This window comes from Harpegnathos saltator, unplaced genomic scaffold (genome assembly GCF_003227715.2).
Source record: "Harpegnathos saltator strain DR-91 unplaced genomic scaffold, Hsal_v8.6 scaffold28, whole genome shotgun sequence".
NCBI classification, from domain to species: Eukaryota; Metazoa; Arthropoda; class Insecta; order Hymenoptera; family Formicidae; genus Harpegnathos; species Harpegnathos saltator.
In genome coordinates this window covers 502,256-520,583 of record NW_020230072.1, presented here as the reverse complement: position 1 = coordinate 520,583, position 18,328 = coordinate 502,256, and the positions used below count along the sequence as shown (strand labels likewise).

Sequence of the window (18,328 nt, the reverse complement as noted above, 5' to 3'; positions counted from 1 at the left end):
AAGGAAAAAAAAAAGGGAAACACGAATCGGACTAGTCAAAGTGACTAAGCGTAAAACGAATTCGACGTTTGTTTGATCGTTGCAACTTGGCGGGATTATGCCTCGCCTCCTCTCCCGCCGACGTCACCGTCCTACACCCCTTCGTCCACATCGTTCTTCCAGCATAACTCTCGTACCGTGCCTCTCTCGCGTCGCGCGGCCCTACTATCCCTCCGGGCGGCACTTTATTCCACTCTCGCCCCGACGTGAAGTGGGTGGGCCGCGCGGGGTCGATGGGTGCACAGGGGCGAGCGCGGCGGGATGCGGTGGCAGGCCGTGGGAGTCGAGCGCCGCGTTCTCTCGGCGAGGGTTGCGTGGGTGTAAGGGCGGCGGACGCGGAGGGGGGGGGGAGGAGTGAGCGGGCGCGAGCGTGGAAGGGGTAGATGGTCGTTTCCCCACCGCATCCCCCACTTCGCCGAGCGCCGCACGGACGCCAGCGTCGAGCGCTTTCGAGTTTCGAGACGTTAAGGCCGACACTCGCGTCGCGCACCTCGGCCCGACGACGTCGCCTGTGAACGCGGAGGCACACGTGCGTAGTCGACGACAGGTCGACCTGGTCGAGCAGCGACTCCTCTCCCCCGCGGCGAAAGCTACGATCGCGCGGTAGGCTTTTCTGAGTCGGGGGGTGATCGCGCTCCGCGCGAACCACGTTCACTACGCTCTCTACGATCGAGGCACAACCTCGGTGAAGTGTCTCGTGGTTCGTAAACGACCATGAGAACGACGTGGACGACCGATCCTGCCGATCTCGTATTTCGTCGCGCCCGTCGTCCGAGAGAGTCGTGAGAGAGCTGCCTTCCAACCCCCCTCCAACCTCGCGACACGTGTCTCGCGACAGTTGTTATGTGTATGCCGCGGCGGGAAGGAGGGTGAATTATCGCGGAGCACGCGAGTGAGACTGAGACGTCTGGGAGTCCCCTCTGTGATCTGCCTCGCTGGTAGGTGTCCGACAAGTTCCTCCGATGCGTCTTTGGTCGGGGGGTGTAAGTTGCACGTGGTGGGAACTCGACGATCTCTGACAAGAGCCTCGCGGCGGACCGGACAGGGAGCTGCGCGCGTCAGTCAGCTAGAAGAGCGAGAAGGAGCGAGGGGATATTCATCGTCGAGACGAGTGGCCCGTCTGGCCAAGGTTACGGACGACGAGGATCATGAAGAAATCGTACTTCATCTTCGTGAGTAGCAAAGTTTCTTCTTTCACACGGAATAAGCGGCGCGCGATGGCGATTATTACGGCGATTAGCGGTCACGTCAAGCGCGCCGGCCAAAGGCGAGAAGAAGAATTCTCTTTTCAGCGGTCTGCCCTTTCATTTTTTCGCTGCTTTCTCTCGTCCCTCAGGGTCCTCAGGGACCCGACCCGAGGATCGTTGTCACCCGGGGAGTTAACGGGAAGAGGTCGAATGGACCGGGACCGGGACCGGAACCGGGACCGGGACCGGGCACATTTTACGGTCTTCACAACTCTTGCTTGTTTCGCGAGGAAGATCAAAGGCCACCAGCGTCGCTTTAATCTGCCAATGACGGACATGGCTGCATCTTTCTCATTTCCCTTTGAGTGGCTGAACTTTTGAATCTGCGGTCTCTGGGGGATTTAGGGACGTCCTTCGGCCGTGTGCACCGACGACGTCGTCGTCCTCTACGGTCCAAGAACGGCGAAATTAACGACGTGGCCACGTGACTCGCTCTCTCCCTGCCGCTCCCTCTTTACCTCCCGCGGCTCCCGTAGCAGGGGTTGTGAAGGGGAACGAGGTCAGTCGGTGCACGCGAGCAGACCAATGTCGGTTTCCAGGCTTTTCGGTGCGCACCGGGATATAGAGCTACACGCCGGCTGCGGCTAATTTTGCTTCGTTTGCAGTATGTTCTTAAGATACCATCGCGCTCTCCCGATACGGGTCCAGCCATTTACGTGATTGCGTTCCGAGATTAACACGGTGGCGAGGGGGGAGGGGAGGGAAGAGCGCGAATTTCAAAAAACGCAATTGCGCTTAATTGAGATAACGATCGCCGTGCCAAAAATCGCCCCTCCTCGACCACTCGCGGACGGAATGGCTTGCGTTAGCATTTAGCGGATTTAACGAACGAACGGTAGGTGAGAGAGAGAGAGAGAGAGAGAGAGAGAGAGAGAGAGAGAGAGAGAGAGAGAGAGGGAGAGAGAGAGAGAGAGAGGGAGACACACAGAGGGAGGAATCTTTACAACGTCTTTACAAAGGTCATCCCTCTGCTGCAGTTTCATCGACGAACGCGCGTGCAGTACGCGTGAATCGTAATCTACCGTCTATCGCGGATATTTCTGGTTAAACTCTCTCGTGGTGTGGAGATATATTTTATTCGCTCGAGTCGAATTCATTATTGTCGATCTCGCGTGTTTGCACAATGCACAGCGGTATCTTTGAATTATAGACGAAACTAGCGCGAAATATAAATATTTCCGATGGAGAAAATCAGTGAGAAAGTGATCGTGTCAGGTAGAGAAATAGGGTTGTCCAGCGGGGAGCTGTTGTCGCGCGTTCTAATCGAATCTGTCGAATGCGTCGCTATCAGCGACGGTAATCCTTTATACGACCAAAGACAGCTTACTCGCCGTCGTGTTTTACGAATTTCGGGACATCTCCGCTTGATATAGCGGAAACTTGGTCGAAACTTACGAGCAAACTACGCTGCGTACAATACAAACGAGGAGTTTCCGCGCTCCTTCAGCGGCGGTCTCGAAAGAACTCTGGGGAGCGCAGAACTAAAGTAAGGAGAGCAACGGCCGTACAGCCGGCCGTATTTTTGGCGTTCGGAGCGCAGAATTTATCGGGGCTGCTGGGCGCATCCATTGTTGGCACGCGAATTCATTCACGAAACTTGCCAAATGCTTTCGAGTCAGCTTTTGTGCCGCAATTTTACGACGAGTTTTTCGACGAGACACGCGCTGTTCCCTGCACGGATGTTGCGCCCGATGCGAGAGAGAACTCGAATTATTGTTAATTATCAGCGTCTCCGTTTACTTCGCGGCGTCGCGATATAAACATTTTACCGCGGCCGCGGTTTGAATGCGCGGTAAATTGTTTGCGAAACAGCGTGTGTGCTACATATTACGCACGCACGGAGAGCGACCGTCGAGCTTTCGACGATATTCGAAACGTTGCTGCGCAAACGAGGAAAGAGTTGCTCCGTCTAAACGAAAGAGATTCGATAGCAAGGAGCAAAGTTTCCCCTTTTTTTTCTTCTTCTTTTTCCTTTTACGATTACGCGTCGTTCTCACTGCGCGGCGGAAGAAGAAGCGAGCTCGCCGCTCGCTCGCTCGCTCGCTCTTGAAGAAGTTCACGAACGTTGTGTAGTTCCTGAATATTTTTCCCGCGTCCGCTGTATCTTTACGGGGATCTTCCTGTCTCGTACAAAATTTTCCACCCTATTCCGAGACGCCAGTGTAAACCGCCGAAGCAAGGAAGCGGAGCGAGAATCTGTACAATGTGAGGATCTTTGTTTCTTCTGTCGTCGGATTTTCTCACTCTCCTGCGGAAAAGAAACAGCGCCGGCGGGAGGGCGTTAAGGGACAGACGGAAAGGGTCAGAGGAGCGATCGAGCGACTTCTCTCGACACGATGTCTCGAGTATATGCCTTATTGCCTGCCGATTTCACGCGGACAACCCTAAGGCATTGCTCTGTCGTCATCTCCGCCTCCTCCCCCGCCCCCCATTGTCGAACCTTGCTCACTCGTCGCGGTTCATATCTCCGTCCGTGTTTCAGCTCGCCTCTCCGGCTGAATACCTGCGAAGAACCTACGAAAGATTGAGCGCTACGCGAAAAATGCCGCGGTGCAGTCGGTACGGGCCAAATATTCATAAATAGTAGAAGCATTGAGAGAGATGGAGAAGAGAGAGAGAGAGAGAGAGAGACAGAGAGAGAGAGAGAGAAGAAGAAGAAGAGAAGGAGAAAGAGCGGCGCCAAATGCAACAAACGCGAACAATGATTATTAGGGTATATTGTATTTACCCGACGAGGTATATACCTGAAGAAGTAGAGAACGGGAAGGGACGAGAGCGCTTTTAGTAGCGCATTATGCCTTTCAATGAACTATATTAAGGGTTTCCTCCCCGTGGTGAATTGCCAGCCGACTTAAGCCGGCTGCGATACGTCAGACTTTCATCTCGACAGAGCCATACAATGATTCCGATATTCTTGAACATTTTATCGCGTCGGGTCCTCTTTTCCTCGACGGCTATTTTTTCACGGTAGATTTCTCTCTCTCTCTCTCTCTCTCTCTCTCTCTCTCTCCGTCTCTCATACGGCGAAGGTGCTTCACGCGGCACTGTGGCCAGAATGGTGGCTTGTTTCGATGGAATATGATTTTTAATAATAGTAATTTCCAAGGCGCCGGAGTACACATCGCGCAATTAGCGAACTACGCCGCCAGCGCAGGCTTAGAACTTTAATATTTCCGCACGTGGAAACTCCTGTTAGTTCTAGAATTCGCGATTCCGAGGCAGACGGTCGGTATACACTATATGTGTGCCGGTGTGTATGGTGGAAAGGGCGGCGAATGTAACAAGTTAAGCAATGCGTACATTTGCGCATACATTCCTCAGACGCGTTTAAAATAATGTATTTGCGTCTTCTTCCGCGGAATGGTCATCCGTGTATATATATATATATATATATATATATTATATTATACGTCTGTCTGTTCGTTTGATTTTTATTAGAGAACTGTCAACGCGATAGCACGGATTTTTCCAAGGTTGACATCGTGACTGCTTGCATCATAACCTGCTTGCGATATTCTCTTTTGCAACTTTCTACGCAGAGAGATAAAGAGAGAGGAAAAGAGAGAAATAGACACATAAATTCTAACGATGTAGTATCGCACGACCGTTCGAGCAGTCTTCGTGACGCGAGGTATCTCGAATAAAATTCAACGCGGAACGTAAGAATTAGTCTAACAGAAATTACGAACCAAACGCCCGGCCTGTCTCTCTCTCTCTCTCTCTCTCTCTCTCTCTCTCTCTCTCTCTCTCTCTCTCTCTCTCTCTCTCGCGCCAAAGGTCTTCCTTACAGACCCGCAAAGGAATGTAGTATTTCCATAAAGTTGCACAATAGCGCGCCGATGCCGCGAACTTTATGCATTTGGAAGATTACATCTCTTTGACGGGGACGCGCGCGCGAGCACGGCTGAAAAGAAAACATGGGTGTTTTACCGCGTGGAAGAGCACTAGGGGCGGACGGACGCGTCACGGAGACAGGGAGAAAATGCGCCAACGAGTGCTCGCCGCGAGTAAAAAGGCTACTTTGCAAAAACAAACGCTCAAGCGAGAATACTTTCGCTTCTTATCGATTTATCCTGGGATATGTCTCGGAAACTAAAAGCGATATATTTCCTGGCTTACCTACGATGCAAAATGTATTCTAATAAGTGAGAGATACATACCTCTTAAGGATGTACAGAGGACTCCTCCTCCCTTCTTCCTCTCTTCGCCACTGGAAAATACGCGAAAACTTTAGGTGATGCTCCACCCTCATTCACCGTCTCTGTGTCCCCAAGAAGAATTTCCTCCACACTCACTCTCATACATTCCTAACTCCTCCATTCCTTCCTGGTGGCTTCCTCGCTTTTTGAAAAACTCCCCGTGCGCGTAAACAAATTTTCATCCAGTTTACAAGGATAATCGCGATCTCGGGAGAAAAAATGCTCCCATTCGTAATACAAGCGAGTTGTTGACTTTCTGTCCGCGATTAAGGAGAAAAATAAAACAAGTCCCCGTTACATGGTGCTGCACAAGGGTCCACCACTAGATCCTTCAGAGAGCGCTTCGTTGTGCATCGCTGTAACGAATGCAACGCTCGTAACGCTATTTACGGCAGACTACAGCAGAAACGGTGGATAAGAGCGCGCGAGCAAGTGCGAATTTAATTTGACCTAATCTAAAAGTACTCGACCTGCCCCGGACCTGTTCTCCTCTCACCAGTGGGAGAGGTCGCGAGGCATTTCTGCCGAAATTTTCCGCGTGTCGCATCAGCCTCGTGACGGACTCGGTCGCGATCGGCCGTGCGATTACTTGAACACGGGGTTATTTGAATACGCCCCTGCTCGTTTGCGTCGCGCACGCGAAACGCCAACGACACGCGCTTCGGGAAAAGCGTTCCTCTCGCCTCCTCGCTCCTGATGGGAGCGTGCTGCGCGAAGGTCGATTATAATGGCACCCGTTTAAAACGGCCCCCCCCCGGTACGGGACCGCAAACGGCGCGGGGGACGCGTCGTGCAAGCCGCACGGAAGTGTTTATGATCTATGGGCGGAGTGCCTGGAATTATGTACGAGGGAAGATTGTGCAAAGTGGATTAGCGGGATATTAGCGGCGGTCAAGCGTGCGGGCGCTTTCAAGATAAATACTTTGGCACGATATAGGGCCCCGTGTCGTGTTACAAAGTGCTCGGGTATCGTTAACCGCGTCTGCGCGTCGCGTGATTGAGATTGAGATCCAAGGTGTGTGGTAAACGGTCGCCGATGTGTGTGTGCCGATGTGTATGTGCGGCCGAAACGAAACGCTCTGAGGATGTGGTTATTAGAAGCCGGCGCGCGCGAGGAGGTATTTCTTAACACTTCGTTATGACGTCGCTTTATCCGCCGCCGTCGAGAATTTATCTCGCGCGCTAACCGATCGTGTAATTGACCCCCCTCCACCTCAACAGCGCCCGCACGATCTGCGGGACGTTATTATTTCGTTTTCCTTTTTGCCTCTCTCTCTCTCTCTCTCTCTCTCTCTCTCTCTCTCTCTCTCTCTCTCTCTCTCTCTCTCTCTCTCTCTCTCTCTCTCTCACGGTCGACTTTGCACCGAAAGACGAAAGGCGAACGGGTGACATCTTGCCGAACTTTCCGGCTCTCTTTGCGAGCTCTTGCGTTGCACGGACTGCCTGCAGCACGAGAGCGCCCCTCTCATCCGCGGGGCTCGCGCTCGTCCACCTGACACCGCCGCGTTGTTCTCTCTCCCTCACACCTCCCTCGCGCGATTATTAATATTTTTAACGCGGAACGACGTGGGCGTAGGCGCGCTGTGAATTGTGTGCATGCGAGCGCTCGTACACACGCGTGCGTTTCACATATTTAAGGTCAGAGGCTAACGATATGCTCATTAAAATAATGAAACGCGGCACGCGAGATATGATTTCGCTCGAACAAGCGACGTGGACGTTTGACGGACATTTCGGCGCGGCGAGCCGTGTCCAAATACGGATTTTTACGGGCCGAACAATTGCCGCGCGAACGTCCCGAGAGCGAATTTATAACGTTCACGTCTAACGAAACGCGGTCGCGCTATTCCCGCGAGCGCGAGCGCGGGCATTAAGGTATTACGGTGTCACGTCGCGTTCTACTCCTAATGGCGGACTAATGGCCTCGTATTTTTATGTATTTTTGTCTCGCTCGCGCTCTCTTACTTAGCGTTGCTGTTCGAATTCATACGTAAGTCCGCGCGCGTCCGGGATGAGAGCGCAGGCAGATGGGCGCAGACGGCGGCTATCCCGTGTATTCTGGGAGAACGATTCTAATGCGGACGCATTAACGATACGCACGTTTCAATCTGCCTGGAATTAACACCTACGCTTGGCTTTGCGCGCACGCGTGCGAGTGTGTATACGTGCTCACGCTTGCATATTTTAACGATCCGCCGCGCCGCGCTGCGTCGCGCCACCGCGTTCGCAATCGACGACTTTTGACTTTCCGCGTATCGGCATCGCTAATGTAGTCCCTAATGAAAATTCTAACGAAGAAATTCACAATCCGCGCGCGCAGATAATTAAAGCTTAATTGGCCGTAACCTTGTCACTTACTAGCTCGGAAATAATCGATGCCCGTCAGCGGTGACAGTGCCGTTCGCTTAAAAGGGATAAAGTAGACGAGTCTCGGCGACGCGTCGGTTCGCAGGATGAGCTTTTCCTTAATTAATCTCCCCGTGGTGTATGAAAGCGCGAGTGAACGAACACGCTCGACATGCTCGACGTGCTCGACGCATGTCGACAATGACGACGATGGCGACGACGAGCAAAATTTTCATCTCGCGACGCAGCGCGTCTCTCTCTCTCTCTCTCTCTCTCTCTCTCTCTCTCTCGACGAGTGCGCGGATGTTGCGACGCGCGAAGTATCTCCTGGTCGTCTCATCTCGCGGGATGTCGTTCACGACGAACAATAATTTCCGTCTAACGAAATAAATAGAGTTTGACCACTCGAATGCAGCGGCCGCGGGGGCGACGGCGACGGCAATGCGGTTAACGAAGCGAAAACTGCCGTACGCATCGTCTGCGGCGTACCGAACTTTAATATTCCCGCGAGCGCGTGCAACGAACGGCGGAATACGCGGACAGTTGCGGCGAATGCGATAAAAAGGGAAAACTGCGAACGTGCTCGAGGAAGTTTGCGCGTCGCGCGGCGACGGCGACGGTTAAGCGCTACGTGCCGATTTCTAGATTTTGAGACAGCTTGTTGCGGCGTGTAGCTGGCCGTGTTCTCGTAGTTTTGCCCAGGCATCGGTCGATCGGTCGATCGGTCGATCGGTCGGGCGATGAACGCATTCGCGACTTTCAGCGAGGAGGCTCCCATCTCCCTGTCCAAAGGTCACCGCTGGACGACGGAACAACGATGTCGACGATGACGTCTCTCTATCGAGCGACTTCGGTGTGTCTCACCGTGTCCACTCGCTAACGAGCGGCAAATTGCCGTTGTACGCGAGGTGTGAGTGACCTAGTTGGCGGACGACACCGCCGCGCTGCGACTCTAGTCGTCAGTTAGTGAATAATGCGCATTTGCAGGCTACTGCTAAGACTTTACTAAACTCGACTCGTCGCTATAAACTCGACTAAATCAATCGACCCTATTGCAACGTCGTCCGCTTCATCGTCTTGAAGACGATGTCCGCGTCACCTCTCCGTCACGTGTTCTCGCAAGTGTCCGCGGAGAATCAACAATAACAAGTGACTCGCAAATAACGTGTACATCGACACACGTTGAGACTTAAAGTAACTTCTCAGCGTTTTTCAGCGTTTTTTGCACCAACCAGCTCCTTAGCTCCAACGGTACTCGTATCGACCCAATCCTCGATCGTTGCCGCGGACGAATTATTTCGCGATGTTAGCGATCTGTCTCGCCGGATCTTCCCGTCGTGGTCGCAATTACAGGCGCTGCGTAATGCCGCTACTACAGTCCGGTTACGATGGTACGACAGCCTACGATCTAACTTGGCCCTTGGAAGACAGCATGCTCGGCTGGCCCGTGGGAAATCTGAGCGAGCCGTACTGTATGCTCCGCGGTCTTGGCTCACTTACAAGCGTACGGAAACATTGTATGGATATCTGTACGAGTGACCGGTACGAGAGTTCGGCTAATGGCTGCGAGAATTTCCTAGAGTCTCGCCGGATTACCGGGCGCGCCGCCATTCTCTCCTCTTGCGCGCGTTTGATCCCGAATGCGGCGCGTTATCGCCGCATTCGGCAGCCGCTGCATCCCCTCGGCCGATCGAATCTTTTGATTAAATCATCACGTAAGTCCGACATAATTTTCGTGGATAATTACTTCGCGGTCGTTGGCGCTATGCGCTAGACGATCTCGATAACGCGGAAATAATTGAAATCTGGATGTCTAGACCCGTAATGGCAAAGAGCCATCACGTATATATTTTCCCGCTGCTGTGGCCGAGCAGCCGAGTGTCTGTTGCTCGGCTAAATCTCGCCCGACAATCGCGATTTATAAAAGCATCCAATCTCATCTGACCCAACGATAATCTAAATTCAAGTTAACCGGTAAGGCAAACCACGGCCACACAGGGGGGGCTGCTCAGCGTTTACGTGCTGGCAGCGCGATAATTTTCCGAGATATATTTTTTCTGTCGACATAAAATCGGCTCTAACGAGAATAATCCGCCTCAATTTAAAAAAAACGGATAAATTTGTCGACGGGGACGTCGAGTTTCACACGCGAATAAACTCCCGTTGTCACGCGTAATTCGTGCAATCCCGAATTCGAATATCGAGCCCAAGTGGGATTTCGAGAATTTCATTCCCTTCGTTGGAAACAAAACGCAAAAGACACACGAAAGAACCACTTTCCGAATATACGGCCGCGCCGGTCTTCTAACGGTAACGTTTACAGCCTTGTATGAAGTCCCATCGTTACCGGCCCGGCTATCCCCCGAAGACATCGCAGCAACGAACCTATCGACAGATCCTGCTTCTCTGGCTCTCTCTCTCTCTCTCTCCCGCTTCTCACCCTCCGACCTCGTCCCATCCACGGAATATCTCTGAATACCCCGAAATGTCCCGTGCATAGCGACGTTCTGGTACGAATCGTGGTTATATCGGACGAGGCTCGGGCACATTTGCGATAAAAGATGCGCTCATTATCAGCGTTGTCCACGAGAGGCAGGCGGTGGAGAGACCGGCTATTTCGGCTGATCAGTCTCTTACTCTCTTACGATCGCGCGGCATCGAGTCGCCCGTTAATGGGTTAAAAGAGGAGCTCCGTTCCGGCACTCGTTCGCTCGCTCACTCGCTTGTTCGCTCGCGAGGCACTTTACAGATTGCCCGGGAGTAGTAAGCCGTTAAGCCGCGCGCTGTACAGGAAATGTTTTAAGAACCCAAGGGCTGTGGCCCGCCTAAAAGGATTATGGCGGAGCCGGCGTGACCACGCGCGCGGGAGGACGTTTAAGAGTGGAAGCACCCGCGCTTATCTCGGTAACGACCGCTCTCCCGGCTTTTTACGAATTCTCCCGCTTCGGCCGTTTCCCAATCGGCCGATAGCCGGTGCGCGCGTGCTGCTGTTGCCGGTCAGGACGACCCGGGGAACTCGAGGATTACGGCCGCGCGTATACCCGTGGATCGGTCGCGAGAGGTGGCGACGTCGTCTCGTCGCCGCCGTCTTCAGAACGCCGTTCGGGGGCCGTCAAGTGCCATCCGCTCCTCGTAAATTCTTCAGCGTTGTCGAGCAAGCGAGCGTAATATTTCGATCGCCGCGTCGTGCATTGGACGCTACGCTTGCTCCCGCAAATATGGATATGTAAATGCGGGCGCACGCTGTGACGAGTGTAAAAACGGCACTTGCTTTGATGGCGACGTTAGTCTCGCGTTTTATGGATACTCTCTCTCTCTCTCTCTCTCTCTCTCTTTCTCTCTCTCTCTCTCTCTCTCTCTCTCTCTCTCTCTCTCTCTCTCTCTCTCTCTCTCTCTCTCTCTCTCTCTCTCTCTCTCTCTCTCTCTCTCTCTAAGTGCGCGCTCTCCTTCTCCCTCTCCCCCCTCCCCCTCCCCTCCCTCTCCCTCTCCCTCTCCCACTCCCTCTCTTCATCGCCGATCGATCCCGATATTACTGAGGTACACGCGGCGAGAATGCGCCGCGGGAGCGCGTCGCAACGGTCCCGTTTAATTTTTAGATCGTTCCTCGTTTTCACTGCTACCTCATCGAGCACACCGAGAACGCGGAACCCGGCCTGTTTTTCATCCGTTAGCGAGATTGGCTCTCTCTCTCTCTCTCTCTCTCTCTCTCTCTCTCTCTCTCTCTCCTTTCTCTCGCGCTCGCGCTCGCTCACCCGTAATGCCAATAATGGATAAACAGACGTTTATCGGCCGAAGCGTAACGACGTTAATGCGACCGGGGATTGGACGGCGCGGCCTGTCGAAACGACAAATTACAGGAACGCGACATTAATGACGAGGACGATGGGGGGCAGCGACCGCTCTGTTTTACGAATTCTCCCGGTTAGATCGATACCGGCAAGACGTTTGAGAAATTGAAGACTGCCGGACCGAAGCGCGCGCGTACGTCCAGTTGTCGGCTCGGGATAATAGTCGTGGCTGGCGCCTTTCATCATCCCGGGGCGGTAATGGACCGATACCGCCGGGGATTCGAAGTACTCTATTTCCAGTTTCCCAGCAGGCTTTCCACCGCCGACGATAATTTGGCACCTGGCATGCACGTAAAAATTGTAAGGCATAGATAGCGCGCGCCGCCTCCGCGGATCATTCCGCCTCCCGGACACGCGAAGTCGTAAATAAAGTACGCTTTAAAAATATGGAAATACACGGGGAAACACACGGCGGCTTTCTCCGATTTCTACAATACACAATATATGTAACCGCCGTCGCTGTTGTCGCAGCCGCCACCGTCGTCACCGCCGCCAATGCGATGCCAAATATTTGGGGACGACGGGCGAAGTGTGTCGATGAGAAAAGGCTTCGTTTGTGGAAGTCACTTGTAATCTCGCGTGAAACGATCGCCGGCTCCTATTTTAATGAGCGGCAGAAATTACCTGCCTCATCCGTCCGAAAATGAACAACACAGTAAGATAAATGATATATCTCTTTTTAATCTCACTTTAATATGCGTGTTATTGAACGATATAATAGTTAATGTACTAAAAGTAGAACGGAGAGAACGGAGAGGACAGCGAGAAGTAGAAAAAGACATTAACATTTTAAACGGCGTTCATTTCATACTATTTGCGTGTATGTATGTTTTTCACATTTTCGATATCTCCAGATCACCGATGATAACGAGGCGAATTGCTCGGCTCGCGTTATTTTAGTATCACGTTATCAGCATGTTAATTGGCACACATAATCTTTTCTTCGCGCGGAAATTGCGTGCGCCAAGTCTGAATTTCATTTTCTGATATCTGTAATCGAACACGCAATCTTGTAATACACGCTACGCAAATTGTTTCACACGGCAGCGTGCAAGCGACGCGAATGTGTCAAGGGTGAAATTGTGTATCCTCGATTATTATCTCGGCTGCGATTTCGGTAAGTTTAGTCGCGTCGGTATGACGGTATGAAGAGAGCGTGCTAAAAGAAGAACACTAGTCTGCAATGATGCGACCGAATTATCGCACCGGTGCTATATTGAACACCCGAGGACGAATGATTAATTTTAGGAAGGGCTGGGGGGGGGATGGGTGGAGCAGTTGGACGCCTGAAGTTTAAGTTTCGTCGTGATTCCTGTGTAGATTCCTGTGTAGATTCGCCTCTGGCCGTATCTCGATCACGTAACACATAACGTTTACATTTACAGGTCCAAACAGAAGCCGGTACACGGTATCCCCTCGTGTCTACAAATTTATCATGGCGCATCCGTCGGATACCGTACCGGCTGATTCTCTCTCATATTCGGTATTCAGAAGACCGTCCGACTCGGCGACGCCGCGCCGTACGAACGTGCCAGAAAAGCAATTACTCGCGCAAATGTCGGACGACGAGGTATCGACTGGGGTAGCCGGCGAGACGAATTACCTCTTACGAGCTTCTTGTAATGCGATCGATGCTCGTTCGGTCGCATTCTTCGTTCCGCGCATTTCGCTGAGGTCACTCACTCTCCGGGGGAATTTCGCTCGTGGACAGTAGATCGCGGTAAGCTTCTTGCGTGTCCAAAAAAAATTGTGCGAGCTGTCGGGCAAGATTTTGAAAGGATTCGAGGTCGCGCAATCATCGGAGAGATTGCGGAATATAATGGAATCACATCGCGATATAATATACATCGCAGTGAAACAATATGCTATAGATGTTCGATAAAACAAACATATTTATCTGTGAAATAATTTTGTTACAAAAATTAATTTTTATCACTCGTAAGTGAGAATAAAAACCGATAAAACGTAAATTTGCTGCAAAAATTTCTTGTTATTGTTCCTATATATTTCGAATAATTTTCACCAGATTCAAATGGAACTCCGCGCAGAGTCGTATTACACGTGTACGATTTTGAAATTTTTCGAGCACAAATGCGAGTACAAACGGTACGTGTCTCTCTCTCCCTTTCTCTCTCTCTCTCTCTCTCTCTCCCCCTCCCCTCCCTCTCCCCATGGCTCTTTGCGCTATCTTTTGTGGACGATCGATTTCGGTACCATCGAAATTGGGAATTCCATCTCACGCGATTCGTAACGAGGATGACGAGATTAGATATCGATTACGTTCACATCACGCGTCATGGGGCGAAACGGTTTTTCGCCGAGTCAATGCACGCGCTATTTCCGTTAGAAGCGATATACTTGAAGGAGCGAAATGGTAATTTTCAGTATCGTAGATATGCCAAATATCCGACTGGATTATACGTTATATTTCAATCGCGACGAGTTGATTATTACGCCTGATATTATCGCCGTATTAATTATATACTTTTCTTTACGGACGTATTACGGGAGTATTTTTACACAGGATAATAATACTTTCACATGAATGACCAGAGAGCGACAAATGCAAAAATATAATAATAATCGCACTATCGGCAAGAAACATTCAACGTAATGTCCAAGAGGATGAGCGCTAACAAATAAAGATGAGATGAACAGATAGATTGTTCTTCGATAGGTTCTGTGATTTCTTTCCGTTGCCAGTTATTACGGGCAAGATAGAATCGGCGCGGAGATATGAAAAATATCTCGAGCTCGGAGACTACACGATTGAATCAGCTTCTTTCTCTCCAGGCAGGTGCTTGTCCCTGTTACATATTTCTATCAGTTCTAAAGTTTCCAAAGGTAAAGAGGCTGTCACTCTGGAGAACATCGTGTATATTCGATGATCAGGTCAGCGGCATTTATAAGACGCAACGAGGTCGTTACACTTCGCACTACCATTCAAAGAAACTTTGTATCTATTTGACGAACAAAATGCGACTACGACGGATCGATAATAAATCTCGCGGAGCTGTCGTAACAGCAGCGGGAGATAAGGAAACGAGTTTCCGCGAGACAATGCGCGAACACGCTCGCCCCGATCGTTTCCGACGATCTGGAAATTAACGGAAACCGTTAAAATCGACTTTCATTGCGCCAGCTAGTTTCAAGAATTCCTCGAGGGGGAGAGGGAGGGAGGTTTCGACATGAACGGTAGGTCAATGTGTACACAGCCATTATACATTTCGGAGCTCGTCCTCTGTTCAACTGTACGGCGCCGAGCGCTCGCTCGTTCATTCACTAATTCGCATCGATAACGTCGGTGATACGCGAGACACGCGTTTCGATAATTTATTCGATACCTGCAAATGTTCCAGCACTGAGGAAAATCTCTCGTTTATGTGCATGTTTATATCTCAGCAGCGTTATCGTTGTTTTTTAGTACTTTCCGAACGGATACGATTGCCGGAGTTACGTTTCGTTCTCGACGCGATCGATACGATTATTTTCTAGGCCGGCTGAGACGGAGGGAAAAAAGTGCCGGGAATGCCGTTTCAATTCCCGCACGCTCATATCGAATCGGAAAGTCATCTCACCGGCGAAACCTATCGACTACGTTCCGCGACACGTACACATATGGAAGGGGTGCGCGAAACGAGAGAGAGAGAGAGAGAGAGGGAGAGAGGAGGCGAAGATGGGCGACGGTGGAAACGCGCCGTCATTAACGCACGCCGCGGGATAATACGACGGAGCCGGGTCGTAATTAGTTCGCGTAGCTGGCCCGCGAGCCCGCCGACGGGAAACGAACGAAATACAGCGCGTATCGCGCGATCGCGCGGAGTCACGTCTCTGTCGTATCGTAGGACGAATATATACATGTGACTGCAACATGCCGAAGCACAGCTACGAAGCGCGCAATTATGCGGGGAACACGCGAGCCGTCGCCCGTCGGCCGAACACGCGTGCCTACGCGTACCGCACTCTTTTCTCCACTTAGGACGCGCGATCCTCTGCTCTTTCTTCCACCTTCTGTCCCATTTGTTTTCTTCCGTCGCTATGGTTCACCCGTCGAGAATTGTAAATACTGCGTTGCGAGAGAGGGGACGGCGGTGCAGGTACGGCGTACCTCATTAATGATTTTTTCTGTTCTGACGCGGAGGGAGAAAGGAGATACGAAAACGAAGATATGGGAGGATTAGGGAAGAATATTATAATTAAGACGACGCACGTGGATGTATTTGTGTGCATTAACGTGTTTTGTAATCCATTTTATTACCGCGCACGTAGCTACACGAGTCGGGTCAGCTCTCGGTGCGCTGCGGTCATTATAATGGCAACGTTATTATACGACGTGTGCAAAAAGCTTTCGCCGCTGTTGGATTTCGTCTTTCGTGAATTAATTCTAAGGATTATCCTCAGAATTATACGGCGTAAAGAGCATTAAAAGCTAAGGTACTTGCACGCACTTGCAGCGGAATGCCTCGTCTACGCGTATATACAAGTATACGTGATTCAACTTCAGCCTGTACACGCGACGTTGAAATAATTTCGCCGAGTTTATCAGCGAGAGCAGGCAGGATCTCGCTTCTCTCCTCGGTTGTTTCCCGCGGGGACAACAATTATCTCGATTGTGCGTGTATATTATTTTCCCTCGCGTCGATCGATCGGATTTATTTAAACGTGCGGCGAAATAATATTATTGCAAGATCAACAATGCTCGACTCGCACATTTCCTCTCATTTGTTTCTCTCCTCTTACAAAAAAAAACAGCAATATCGTATATATATAAACGGAAATGTATATTAAAACGATTTTTAATTATTATCTGTTTAACGGCGTTTCGTATGTATAAAAAGGGATGGCGCAGAGCAAGATCGCAATGCGGCAAGAATAAATAAAGTGGATTAATTGATGTAGCGGAAACGCATCTCCGATACTGGATGCACATTAAAATGCATATAACGCATGCGGATTTTCCATTTGCGTATTTTAACACAAATCTCTCTTTGCATCATTCTTCTTTTGCGCTCGCGCTTGCCATTATGTTACGTGTCAAAATATTCTATCACTGCGATAAAGGTTTGCAACTGCTAACCGCAGACTCTGCGGTGGTATAATATTTCGCGCGTCGTCAGAGAGCCGCGAGTGCTACACTGCGGAAAACCACCGGGCTCTCTTTCTCTCTCTCTCTCTCTCTCTCTCTCTCTCTCTCTTTCTTCCTCTCTCTTTACACGTACGCCCGCTCCCGATAGAAAATACGAAGCTATTTCCGAGCGTGGTTAAATAATGTCAATGAGAAAGATGAGAAAGCCAAACGCGCACTCTCGCTGGCAGAAAATGCGTTTTCCACGAGATACCGTTTATCGTAGTATTACGTCTGTTCATTTGCGACGTATTGTCATTGTAAGATCTTTTGCCGCGATTCCGAACGTCGTGCAACGCGGCCAACGGAGCGTGCGAGGTCTATGGACGTTTCCGCGAGCTCTCGTGACGAGATGCACGTTTGCGGAGATGCGCGCGCGTGAGAATCGTAATGCGAGTCGAGAGAATTTACTTACGAGGCGCGGCATTTATTTGAAATCTGATTTACGTTTGAACCACTCTTGCAAAGGGAGACGCGTCTCCTTGTTGCCATCGTCGTCGTCGTCGTCGTCGTCGTCGTCGTCGTCGTCGTCGTTGTTGTTCGAAGATACATCCCGATGTCGGCAATCACGCGGAATCCCGAATTAACGAGGCGCTCGATGCTGCACGTTTGAAGGAGCGTTTTCCGTCCTATGTATTTTCGCGCACGAGCGGGGGAATTTACGTGGAATTACTCACGGGAAACGACATTACGCGTCAACAGGTTATCTCCTAAGCCGAAGCGCTAAACGACCGCGTAACGGATAAAACACGCTGGATCGCGCTGCGTAGGGGCACGTATTAATGTCGTAAAAAAGCGAGCGTACAATCAGAAATTCTCTATAAAAGTTTTACAGCCCATCCACGCCGACTCAACCACCCCGACGTTGTATACCAGTTATACGTTGATGTTGCATCCTTGTAATCAACACGGCGTAGAAGGGGAGGGGGGGTGGAGGTACTAGAAGGTATCGATCAACGGAACTTACGAGAGCCCTACGAGAAAACGCTCTGGAATACTATTTAATATAGGGGACTCGTAATTAAGAAGAGAAACGCCGGCGTTTTCGTTAGGGATGGCGCGAAAACGTCTTAAAGACGTACGTTCATCCATCGTTGAGCGGCAAAAAGTCGAAATTTATTCCGCGGGAGGCAACGGAAGAAAGTAATTAGCAGGAGCCAGTGATTATCGCGATTAAAATCCCACCCCGTCGCAGCCCCCTCTGCGGCGGTTAATCTTGCGTTTAACGCGGGAGAGAAAGAGAGGGGTCGATTTGCATAATCCACCGTAGACAGCGGGCGAAATTCGACGTCGAGTAGTCGCCACCCTCCGTCGCCGTCGCTGCTGCAACGGTGTAATCTTCGCGTCATTCGATCGTTTAACAACCGTCTAACGCCAACGCGACTCGGATTAAGTAAGCTCGACTCCAGGGATTGTTGTCTTCTTCTAGATTACAGTACTATCCCTAACACATTGTTAACATTGTCCCCCGGGAATGTTGATCGCGTCAATTGTAGATTTCTTCGCGATTCTCCTTCTCTCTCT

The 18,328-nt window shown here is 50.9% G+C and overlaps 1 protein-coding gene across 1 annotated transcript in view; it reads left to right on the top strand.

Moving 5' to 3' along the window:
• Positions 1-462: 462 nt before the first annotated feature.
• The window catches only part of nolo (ADAMTS-like no long nerve cord), a 266,805-nt gene continuing 248,939 nt past the window's right edge, over positions 463-18,328 (top strand). The window contains exon 1 of the mRNA XM_025299459.1: positions 463-1,211. Within this exon, the coding sequence (XP_025155244.1) occupies positions 1,188-1,211 (24 nt within the window). The 5' untranslated portion in view covers positions 463-1,187. The remainder of the gene's footprint in view (positions 1,212-18,328) is intronic.